General features: G+C 55.9%; 3 protein-coding genes across 3 annotated transcripts; 1 reads left to right on the forward strand and 2 right to left on the reverse strand.

Annotated features, from left to right (window-relative positions):
• Positions 1-4,938: 4,938 nt before the first annotated feature.
• Positions 4,939-6,890, reverse strand: NGA_2104200 (uncharacterized protein; the record flags this gene model as incomplete). The annotated part of the gene is made up of 1 exon (XM_005856172.1): positions 4,939-6,890. A coding segment is annotated over one exon (1,778 nt), but the record flags the coding sequence as incomplete, so codon positions are not given.
• On the reverse strand, positions 6,870-8,723 carry NGA_2004700 (pentatricopeptide repeat-containing protein; the record flags this gene model as incomplete). Its single annotated transcript, XM_005856167.1, has 1 exon — positions 6,870-8,723. A coding segment is annotated over one exon (1,854 nt), but the record flags the coding sequence as incomplete, so codon positions are not given.
• Positions 8,724-10,618: 1,895 nt separating this feature from the next.
• NGA_2049700 (atp-binding sub-family c (cftr mrp) member 2) lies at positions 10,619-11,019 on the forward strand (the record flags this gene model as incomplete). Its single annotated transcript, XM_005856168.1, has 1 exon — positions 10,619-11,019. A coding segment is annotated over exon 1 (400 nt), but the record flags the coding sequence as incomplete, so codon positions are not given.
• Between the last annotated feature and the right edge of the window lie 1,167 nt (positions 11,020-12,186).

Here is a 12,186-nt window from a genome sequence, read left to right on the forward strand (position 1 = left end):
CATGATGCTTTTAAAAATGGTAATTTACGAGGTAGTCACTTCACGGATGGAAGTGTATGACCACAAACCTTTGCTGAACACCTCTGACACGCGAAAGTCTCATGGGGAGGATCGCGAGGCTCTTATTTTTGGCTTGTTTACCTATTTTTCCATCACTTTCCTTGGAACAGAACCATTTATCGTCTTGCCTGGGTAGGGTGAGGACAGCAATTCACTGCGTAATCGGGAACGCGTCAGTTTAAGGTCTGAGTGCGCCTGATTGTAGTCCGTGTAGTGTTCGTAGCGGTAGCGATGAATGTAAAATGATTTCCGCCTTTGCCCCTTGCTCCTGATGCATAACTTAGTAGTTCCCCTTCGGATAAAATAGATGGCTGCAGAAGATGTCGAGGGTTTAATATATTTTGGTAGGGTCTTGACAAACCTAATCGAATGTAAAATTTTAGTCGAGACTTTCTGAATACGTAACCATCATTTTTTCCCATGTGTAAGGTTTCTTTCATGTGTGGTTGATAAGCAATTCACGACTGAGTCGGAAACAAAAATAGATGCGTCGTTCTCATCTTGCAGTCCAAACGCTTTGTTTTATTCGATGGACAGACACACGGGTCTTATTCGTCGGATTCACCCTTGTCGTCGTTCCTTCCGAGGAGCAGCAATATCGGCAAGCAAATGCAATCACGGATCGTTCTGTCATGCAAACAGAACAAGCTCTCTTCCCCCAAGTATATCTTACGCATCTCAGGGCACTGGACGCGAAGAGGTGAATTGCTGGTACATAAAGGTCAGTCTTCCCGGTCAAGTTCTGAGCCCAGAAATCAATCGCGTTCATTGCTTTTTCTGGCCTTGCCTTACTCACATGTCTGGCAAATTAGTCATCTGTCTGGCAAATTATCTAGTGCTTCAATTTATCGCGGCTGGTTATACCACACACTTATCTCATCGCCTCCACTGGACATTAAGTTGGGTATGGAGATGCAGGGCATCTATGAGTGCTGACCTTTGCACCGTGCATTGAAGCGCCGATGCTTCTTACAAATTCAAGATCTCTTTTCAACAGTCAACTCGCCGGAAGACGATCGGGCTGGTATGCTAGCACACTCCCAGGCAGGTGCGCTACTGCCCACTGCCAAGGAGCCATTCATGCTACCACGCTGACATGGCCGCGCCAAACCATCCTCCTGCCTTTCACCTCTAGCCAGTCCTACGCCTTCGTCGTATGCAAACTATCTCTTGGACCTTCAAGAAAGTTCCTCGCGTGTGAGACTTTGAGTTGCATTCAATGAGGAGGAGGAGGGTGGCCATTCAGCTGGAAGTCGTTGGTATGTCGTTTGTCGAACCCCGCCCTCGGGCGTCGCTGTCGTGACCACAAGCATAGGAGGGTGATGAGGATGCTCATTTTCGTGTCCCTGACTCTCGATTGCCTTTCCCTCGACATCGAGCTTCTGAAGAAAAGGCGAAGAATGGCGTTCGGCTGAAGAAGAGGGACGAACAGCCTCGACAACGGCGACAGGGAGGGGAGCGCACTTGCTGGGAGAGCAAGGCGTTGCTGGCAACAGGCCAAGGATATGATGTCCCCTGGCGGCGCTTTCCAACGGTCTACTTAGCTGGTCCCCTTGTCGCGGTCGATTAAATAGAGGAGACCCTGACTCTGGACTGACTGCACGCTTGCCAAGATCGACGGGTGGGTGTGGCGCTATTTGCGGCAGTGGAATGTCTTCCCTTCCGCATGGCTTTGAAGTCTGTAGGGCTGATGTGGATAGTCTTCCCGTTGCCAAAGCCATCTGTGGTTTCCTCGCGACGTCATCCCCAGCGACAGACGACTCTCCCGACACCGAAGAGGCCGCGCCGATGGCCGGAAATGAGCTGGAGTGATGCGCCTCGTCCGGACCCTTTTTCCCCCGGGCAGGCCATCCTCCGCCTACACTTGCCTCGTCGCGGCTACGAAAACGACAACTGCCGTGGCTTTCCAGCGCCGAGGCGGCGGAAGAGTCACTGAGAGCGCCGCATGAATCGACCGGACTGGTTGCAGGAGAGCGGGCGGATCTGAACCCCTTCACATCGCTACCTGGCTCCTGTTTGAGAGGCGATGACGTATGATCCTTCCAGGAATCTCCACCGGAAATCCATTCGTTCGAGTTCCGCGATAAATCCCCGGACGCGAAAGACGATGAGGACCCCGGTGGCTTCGATGCCACGCGCGTAGTTTCATTCTGACCTCGGGTAGATCCACTGCTGCTCGCGTAAGCACTCACGCTGCTCACCCTCTGGGACGAGATGGCCAACGCCGCAGCAGCTTCCGTCTCAATGCCACGCATAAAGTTGTCATAAATCGCAAACGAGGCATGGGCGGCGTTCAAGTAATCCATGAGAAAGGAGTCGTCCTCGTATTCCGCGACCTGCCCATCTCGCTCCCACTGATGTTCGCGCTTGTTTTCTCGTTGCTCGCGTAGCTGCTTTTGCTCTAACTGTTGCTGCTGCAAACGGTGTTCCCTTTCCTGTTGTTCCCTTGCCAGCTGTTGCCGGGCTTGCTGTTGCTGGCGCTGCTCCTGGTGTTGGGCCTTCAAGGTGGGTAGGCCCAGGCCGGTCTGCGAGCAAATCGAGGGCGCTGGCTGGGCCGCCGGGGCGTGCTCGTGTCGCTCGGGAAACACAGGCTCACACGCCGGCAGTGCATCAGAGCGACTTGAGGGCCAATGACCGTCGGTGACCGGGGGCGGTGGAACACGCGCCTTCGCCTTGGTACTTCTTATTGAGACCGTGGTGGTTATACCCTGCTCCGGCATCGAAGCTTTCTCTCTTCCCTCCGTTCCAGGGGAGGGGAGCATGGACATGGCCCGTCCCTCTTCTGGCGCGTGGGAGGCGTCGTCCGCGACGCGCCCCGTTTCCTTTTGCCACTGCTCCATGGCTGTTTTATAGATCGCCCGTTCCTCTCTTTCCTTCTCGAGGAAAGGAAGCTTATCCTCTTTGCTCGCGCTCCTCCACTGTTCAGTAAGCATCTTCATGATCTCGCTGTTGCTCATCTCCGGGTGTTGCTGTCGCACCCGGGCTTTCACGGAACGCACAAACTGCATGAACGCCGACGTTGCCCGTTTGGGTTGGTCAGGATAGCGGCGTGGACGGACTCTGGGCACCTTTAAAGGCCCTTGGTAGCGGGACATTTCCGAGTCGTACCTTGCCCGGTCCCTCTCTGCCAGGGCCTCCCAGTGCCGCCGCTCCTTCTCCGAGAGTTTCCGCCACGTCTCGGCGATTTTGCTCATGATCTCAGTCACTTTAGCTTGGGAGGGAAGTTGGCGTTTGATGGCCTCTCGACACTCGATCGAAAAAAGGATGTAGGGGCTCTTAAAGCGCTTGGGAGCCCCGGGCGCCTTTTTCAGAGCGGCCTTGCGCTGTCGTTTCATAGAAAAAAGGAGATACAAGAAGGCATCCACATTAACTTCTTAGTATCGCGAGTTCATTGGGGATGATCGTGGTGTCGCACCAACCCTAAATTGCCCTCCTCGGGCTCGCGCTTCCTGGGAAGTGCCGTACGAGCATGACGAAGGCCCTCACATACGCTACGCACCTTCAAGTGCCGCCGCACAGGCGCCGAAGGGGCTTCAGCAGCATCTTTACCAGCGAAAACTTCATCAACGCATATAGATGCGACAGAATCGTCTTCGTCCATGACCTCGATGTCGTCCTCCCCCTCCTCGTCGCCTGCGTCCTCGCATTCAAGACGTTTCTCCTTTCCGAGTATTTCCTTCTCCTCGCATACCATTGGCAGGCCCACCTCCTGCTGTTGGGCAAGACGAGGACATCGTTTTGGCCGATTAATTCCCCTGAGACACCACCATAAATCTTGCCATCTTAGCGATCCACATCGAGCACCGCGAGTCGCACTTCGTTGAGAGAACAAGTCTGCTACTACCACTTACCTTGGAGGCATCCTCGGGTTCCATATCGAAAAATTCATTGGCATCCTCTGCATCAGACCGGAAAGATTCCAGGTTGTCGTTCATGACTGTGTCCAAAGCTTGCTTTCGTGTGTTGCTCTTGCACCTGCTAGATCCTGATCCTGCTGCTCTCGGCCGAGCTGTCGAAAGACTTTTGACCTTCAGCTCGTAACCAAGGAACCAAGCATCCAAAACTGATGTTGTCAGGGCTCTTGATTGCTGTGGCGGTGTTTTGATCACATAAAAGGGAGAAAATCCTCCTGAGTTGCGAAAAGAACAGGGTCATACGTGACGCAGGGCGCGATTCGACGCGGAGGCTGCGCTGGGAATGCAGACGGTGAGCTCGGGGATTGGATAAAAAATGTCTACCTCGACCGTGATAGCCACGAAAAAGAGAGGAAACAGATTGCACACCCTGCAAGTACCGCGGCACAATTAAAAGGCCCTCCTCTAAGGTCTACCTGGGGGATTTCACCGCAAGGGCTCGCTCGGTGTCAGGAACCGGCAGGAGCAGCGGGTTTGCGTGGCCCGGTTGTGCCCTCCCATTGGCTTAAAATGCATGTCCGCCCTGACGGAATACCGAGAGCGCCACGGCGACCGCAAATGGGACCTGTCACTAGACATGGGACATACAGCTTGCTTCCAATGCACGCGGTCTACTTTTACCCGCCGTGTAATGCGCATGCCACTCCAGACGTACCCAGCGGGGCATGTGACGTGGCAGCGGAAGGCGGCTCGCGAGCCCCTAGGACTTCTTCTCTGTCTCACGTCCTTGCTAGCCGCCAGTCGAAGCCAGCCTCTATTTTGTTCGAAATTGAAGGAGAAAGACGAGACGCTGGGATGTTGGCGCTTTTTGTCTCTGAGATTTCTGTCGAAAAACGGAGAGGTGTTTAATTGTATGACCTCTATGAGCTCGACAAAAAGCTACGATGATGTGAAGAAGTTAACGTTTCGCGTCGAAAGAAAACGAGCAGCTTCCAGCTGGACGAGCAACTTCACATTTCACATGCCGAAACATCAACATTAAATCATTACTTTCGTGTCGTTCCAACGACACTATCGTTTCCCTTCTTTAAATGCCGGCTCGTTGATTACACGCAGTCACCTATGCCATTCTTTTTCACGAACCTGTCCGCACCACCACGTTGGGACAGTCCAGACTATCCTATTTTACTTTTCGCGTCTAACCGACCTGCTGGACAGACTTTTCCTTGGTCAACTCTGCGAACGTTTGCGAGTTCATGCCACTTTGCGTTCCTGCGAAGCCTAGAGTCGCGTTTTCAAGATTCCCTGCTTCACTCATCTTGCACACAGTCTCCATAATATTCGCCAAGACAGCTGGCTCAACGTGCTCCATCTCCCCTTCGGATCCCTCCGCGTTCAGGGACTTGACCATTCCACCAGGAGCTTCCGAGTCCAGCGTCCATGACGTCAAGTTCGCGAAGGTCTCTAAGGTTGTCCGGCTCACGATGTATCGCCTTCCATGCTCTTCCTGCAGCCTAGAAATGTCGAGCAAGAGCGTCGAGAGCTCTTGCCACTTCCCCTGTTTCGCCAGCAAGCAGAAACCAAAGTTTGCGCTGGAGTTTCCGTGGTTACCAGCCTGAATCAACCTGTCCAGGTAGAGCCCTGCCTGCGCATAATCTTCTGCCATGTACGCGGCCTGCAGCCCCAACGAGTCGGCCACGCCGTCGAACTGGGCGCCTGGCACCGTTTCTTCCGCCTCAAGCAACAAATCACGCGCGCGACTGTACTGCTCAGAGCGAAGTAAGGCGCTGGCAGTCGCAGAAATCGTTGAAATGTCTCGCAGGGGGGGTTCCAGAGCCTGGAGGACTTGCACGGCCTGCTCCCACTCCCCTTTGTGTCCCAACGCCGTGATGAGAGATTTATACAGTCTCGAATCTACCAGGGCGGTCGACTGCTCTTGGCCCCTCCTGAACTGGCGCGCAGGACTCCCAGCTGATGACCTGTGATATTGATGTCTACCGGGCTGCGATGACCCTACTGGCACGTCACCGGCGCCAGAGCGCACCGCTCCCCCCGAGAACCTTTGTACGTGCTTCTTTATCATAGATACTGCCGCAACAGGGTCCACTTTAATGAAGGCGTTAGCGATGAGACGGAATGCAAAGGTGTCGAGCTTCCGTGCCAGCACGCCGTCAAGCTCCTCGTGGCGCCGGTAAAGACTCACGACCTCATTGTAGCGACCCGCGGAGGCCAACGCATTGAGGGTCACCCGCAGGGAGGTGTAGTCGATCTCAACTTGATGCTCTCCCATTTCTTCCAAAAGCCGCAAACAGGCTCGCCACTGGCCAGCCGCGTTGCAAACCGTTAGGACGGAGTTGTAGCACACCACGTTCAGCGACAGCCCCCTCTCATCCCGGAGCTCGCGAAGCATGCTCAAGGCCGTGCTCCACTGCCGCGTCCGCTTGCACCCGATCAAAGTGAGCGCAATGGTGTAGTTATTGAGCGGCACCCCCACATTCTCTGAGTGCCTGAGCCCCTCCATCGCCTGCTTCACCTCCCCGGCGTGGGCCAGCGCCCGCAACAAGGAGCCATACGAGACCCGGTCGAAGGTCAGGCCTCGGACTCGCATTTCCTCCCACAGCCGTTGAACCCCGGTGATGTCGCCCAAGTTGTCGTACGCCGTGAAGGCATAGGTGTAGGACCGGTCGTCTACTTGGTCCCGGTCGCGCATGTCGTGGAAGAACTCGACGGCGGCCAAGGGATCAACGGCGGCCATGGCGCTCAGGACAGCGTTGGTCACGTTCACGTTACGTCGAACATCTTCTCGGCGACCCTCCAGGTCGGACCAGATCTTTAAACTGCGCTCTGGCATCCTTCCCTTGTTCAGGGCCTCCAGAAGCCGGACGATCGTCGCGGTGTCCGCCTCCAGCCCCTGGGCCTGCATGTGCGCGTGGAGGCGGAGAGCGAGTTCCCCTTCGCCGGCCTTCTCCAGACCTGACATGAGCGCGCTGTAGGCGTACAGGAGCGAACGGGTTGGATCGTACTTTCGACTGCTGTTCGGAGGAGGTACACCCCCGCCTAATGCTCCTTCTCCACTTCCCCCTCCTTCGCTTGTGCCAGGCAGGGCGGGCACTGACGCCACCGCCCCCCCCGCGGGGCCGACATGGTCTTGTCGATCGCCAGCCAGCACCTTTTCTGACAGGGCCATCAAATCATCCACCAGCTCCTCGAGCGGCTCGAAGAAGCGGCTCTTCGTGCAGGCCACCGTGACTTCCCATATCGACCTGGGCTCCGGCGCCAACACGGCCACGTCCTTCATGCGGTGGTACAATTCTAGAGCCAGCCGCGCGTCTCCTTTCTCGCTGGCAGCGCGGAGCAGAGAGGTGTAGGTGGAGGCGTTGGGGGCGACGCCGAAGCGTGCCTCCATGGTCTCCAGGAGGCGACGAGCGTCGTCGAAATGCTCCTGACTGGCGGTCAGGGCTTGGAGGGCGTGATTGAGGGTGACGAGGCTCGGCTGCAGATCCTCCTCCCTGACGAGCCGGTCCAGAAAAGTCAGGGCCAGGTCGCCGCGCTTCGTGGATGCACACACCTTGAAGATGGTGGAGTATGATATGAGGGAGGGCCGCAGCCCGGCCTCGTAGATCTTCTCAAACCACGCCAGAGCCCCCTCAAGGTCGCGCTCGCTGGCGTAGGAATTGATCACCACGTTGTAGGTGGCCACGTCCAGGTCGAATATCGCCCATCCCTGAACCTCCTCCACAAAGTCCCTGACCGCCTGGTAGGCCCCCGCGGCCATGCAGGTGCTCAAGGCCGTGGTAAACCCGCGGATGCTTGGCACCGCCCCGCACTCGCGCATGCGCCGGAGCATATCAAGAGAGCCTTTCCAGTCCCTGGCACCCGAGCGTGCCACTACAGCCGTCGAGTAAAAGCGTTCTTTGATGCTCTCCGGAAAATCCCGCTTGCGCAAGTCTTCCTCGACAATTTTGAAATCCTCCCACCGACCGCCGCAGGAGAGCAGAGAGGCCAATGCCCAGTACGTCAACGGCGGAACCTCGACCCCGTGGTCTCGCATGAACAAAAACAGACGCATCGCCTCTTCCCCGCGGCCCTTCTTCTCGCAACAGGCCATGACCTGGTTGATGGCCTTGCTGTCCGGGCGCACGCCCCAGTGAACCATCCGCTTGAGGCAGGCAATGCCGAGCCGGAAGAAGTCTTGCGATGAGGCGATGTAGATACACGCCGTCCATGTCTCCAGCGCAATGGGCACGTTCAGGCGCTGGATCTCGTCCACCAGATCGTTAAAAGGATTGACATAACCGAGCCGGAAGCAGGCCTTGAGCAAGTCCTGGTATTCGGACTTGCTGAACTCGAAGTCCGAGTTCCAAAGCGTCTCGAAAGCCTCTTTCCGTCGGGCATGGCTCTGCAAATCTTCAAATAGGTCAGCTTTACTCCGAGCTACCGCTATTATATCTCTGCTCACCTCTGTCCCTTGAGCTTGCAGCCCAACACGAAGACAGGTGCTCCCGAACGGAAACGTGAACGGAGAGAATTGCGGGCCATTCTGCCTTGGTCTCTTTGTTATCACAGACTTCGTGGCAAATGTGGGGCCTTGCGTGGGGTTGTGAGGGGAACATGACAACGCACCGAAGGATGACCGCGTTGGATGTACGAAGGCGGTAGTGTAGGGAGCGAGGAGAAGCAGGAGGTGTAGCAGAAGTAGAGGGATTCTTAAAAGTGGATGGAGGGGTAACGTTATATAGGCGGCCGTCGAAGGCGGCGGACTATAAGGCGCATACCAACACTTGTCATCCTCCACTCGTTTCCTTTTTCTTCTCCGCCACGCCTTAGGAAGCACCTCGACCATGGGGAGGGGAAGAGGCGGCAGCAGGGTCGGCTGAGCCCTGGTCTTGCTCCCTTTGTCCTTTTCCTCGTTGCTTGCCTTCAACTTGCCTTTCTTCGGACTGCGAACGTGACCTACAATAAAGATGCGTTTCGTTACTTGAACAATGATCACAACATTTTTTCGAAGCCGTGGGGAAAACCTGTGCTTGCCTTGCCCCACCAAACGTGCCACTTTGCTTAGATATCTTGGCCTATCGCCTTTCTCTCGCTTCTTGACCTCAAGCACACGCAAAGGAAGTACTAATAAAGGTTTACGGAGAGAGCTCCCAGCGAAAACAGCCGATCTCTTTCAAAAATGACATTATGATCCTCAAGCGAAACATGCCACAAACCATACACTTAGGCAATTGGCGCACACTACCTTTGGCCACGTCGTCGTTGCACACTCGCCTCCTCCGTCCTATTCTCTACCCATAGGCGTGATCCGATCGAGCATGTGCCTGCCACCGGCAAAACTGATTTAAAAGTCCTATCATCCTGGAAGGCAATAAATGACATCTTTTTGATCTTTTCAATCAAATCTTGTCTCTGATATAGTAATTATTTCGCTGTTTCTGGGCGGCAGCGGAGGGGAAAGACCGTGCTGGTACAAGTGCTGCTTTCGCTATCTCTTTAGGGAAAACTAATAGGTCTGACGCTTCGAGCCCAGCTTGAGACAGTCCCATGAGCTACCCATCTAAGCGTATTCTCTTGATAATCCAGGCAGGTCTTGACGCAACGGCTGTTGTGATATTGCTAATTCTGGTCTTAACCTCCCCGCGCCTACGCAATAGTGCGCGACCTGCGATAAAAACCGATAAATCGAGGAAACCCGGAAGCACTGCGACGTCTGTGAGAGCATTTCATGGGGTTGCACTTCTTTTGGTATCGCTTGGACTTTGGCAGGCACTTTCCGCCTACACCCATGCCTCGGGGGTCGATGTAGCGGCGGGACTGGCAACGCTGGCCACCTGGGCCTTCCTCAGCTTTTTGACCTATGTCTATCCGCCCGCACCCGTTAGAAGCTATCGAGGTAGCGAAATGAAGCCATCAATGCTACAACGTGGCCTGGATGTCGTCCGAAAATTGGTGGGCGTAACCAGCGTTCCGACGGCAGCACTCGTCCCGGTCGTGGCGAGCGAGCGGCAGTGGGGGCCCCTGGTATTCTTCCTTGTCGAGGCACTGGCCTTGGGCGGACAGTGGATCTTGTCGTGGAGGATATCAGGTATGCTTACAGCTGGCGCAAACGCAGCATGCGATATCAGTGCTTTGCAGCACGAGCCCCTCTTATCAGTAGTGGAATGCTCTGCCCACGAGAGCGTGGAAACAGAGGGCATGGCAGACAAGATAAATCTGGACGAGCCAGAGCAATTGGAGAGCGATGCAAGCATTTTGAGCCGCCTGGCATTCTGGTGGATTACCCCCTTGCTGAGCAGGGGCTATCGGAACAAAAGGCTGGACGCGGAGGACTTGCCGGCCCTGGAGCCGGGGGACCGACCTGCCACCACGCACGCGGCCCTGAGGCGGGAGTGGGCTCGCCGGGCAGAAATCGCTCGACAAAGGGGGCGTTCCCTGAAACCACAAGGCGGATGGCTTGTCATGCGGGTGCTTCTTGCGGCGCAGTGGCGGACCTTTGTCGTCTGTGGGGCTGTCTTGACGCTGGCCACCGCTCTCCAGCTCTCGGTGCCTGTGGTGCTGAATCGTTTGCTCGCGCACATTGAGGCGGGACTACTGGCAAAAGGGGGGGCAGGGAAAGGGTACGCATTAGCGGTGCTCTTATTCGCCCTTGCCGTCCTTCAGAGCGTGTCGGAGCACCAATTTTGGATCTGGGGCGTCCGGTGTGGAATGCGGGCACAGAGCGCCCTGATGGGCGAGTGTTTTCGAAAAGCTCTGTGCTTGGGGCCTGAAAGCCGTCGAAAATATTCGAGCGGGCAGCTGATAAACCTCATGAGCGTTGACGCCTGCCGGGTGGCGGATGTAAACGTGGTGCCAATGGTGCACTGGGGCACCTGGTGCGCCGTACTCACGCTGACCATTTCCCTCGTGGCCCTCCACGCCTTGCTCGGAGCATCCTCTTTCGTCGGCGTTATAATAATCGTCGTGTTTTGGCCGCTTGGCTATTTGCTGGGACTGCGTGGGAAGAAAGCAGCGATGCATATACAGCGCGAGCGCGACAACCGTGCCAGCGTCATGGCGGAAGTTTTAGAATCAATTCGCCTTGTAAAATCTTTACAATGGGAAGATTTCGCGAACTCGATTATAAAGCAGGCGCGTCAACGAGAGGTAAAGGCTCAAATACAGCGGTCGGCCTGTTTCGGTGGCAACAATGCCCTTGCGCAGCTTGCTCAAGTGATGGGTCCTCTGGTGTCCTTCGCTTGCAGAATCCTATGGGAGAAGGAGCCGTTGACTGCTGCGGTGGCATTTACATCCTTGGCGTGGTTTAATTTATTGAAACGCCCACTGAACTGCTTTCCCAGTGCGCTTACCTCTTTCATGGACTGTTTGGTCTCCTGGGCACGGTTGGAAGAATTATTCCTCTCGGAGGAGGTGTCCGCATTGCAGCCCCCTGAGGATGCTGCTCCTCACAACGCGCTCGAAAATTCTTCATCGACGCCGAGCGTTGCCTTATCTCCGTTGTCACCCTCTGTTCCTGAATCATGCGTGCGTCGAGCTTTGGCCGTGGAGATGTCGGAGTGCTCCTTTGCCTGGACTCGAGAGGGCAACGAGTCCCCCCCTACGCTTCAAGACGTGACATTGCGCGTGAAAGCCGGTGAATTCGTGGTGGTAGTCGGGCCCGTAGGTGCGGGGAAGAGTACGCTGCTGCATAGCCTTGTAGGGGACACTATACAGGTCAAAGATGTGCCGGGCGTAAGGTGGGCGGTGCATGGGAAGGTGGCCTTGGTGGAGCAAACGCCCTGGATACAGAACACGACTATCCGGGACAACGTCGTTTTTGGTGCAGCACTCGGTTACAAGCAGGATCGATTCCGTGAAGTCATACGGCGTTGCGGTCTCCTGCAAGATCTCCAGGGGCTGGCCGTGCAGGGCGGGGAAATGATGGAGGTGGGTGAGAGCGGCATTGCCTTGAGCGGGGGACAACGCCAGCGAATATCTTTGGCGAGAGCCCTCTACAGCGACCCGGATATTTGTTTGTTTGACGATGTACTCTCAAGCCTGGATGTGAGCGTCGGGCGACGCATTTGGGACGAGTGTCTGGTGGATTTTCTGCGCGGCAAGACGCGGGTCGTGGTCACACACCAGACCCACTTCATCCACCACCCGGCCGTCGACCGCATTGTCGTGCTTGACGCCTGTGGTCGTCTCAGGGCTTCGGGTGTGTATAATGAGCTTGTGGCATCGGAAGACCAGCAAGTTGTCGACGCTGTCTTGGCCCACGATAATAGCGACGGCC

This window comes from Nannochloropsis gaditana, assembly GCF_000240725.1.
Source record: "Nannochloropsis gaditana CCMP526 unplaced genomic scaffold scaffold027, whole genome shotgun sequence".
NCBI lineage: Eukaryota > Eustigmatophyceae > Eustigmatales > Monodopsidaceae > Microchloropsis > Microchloropsis gaditana.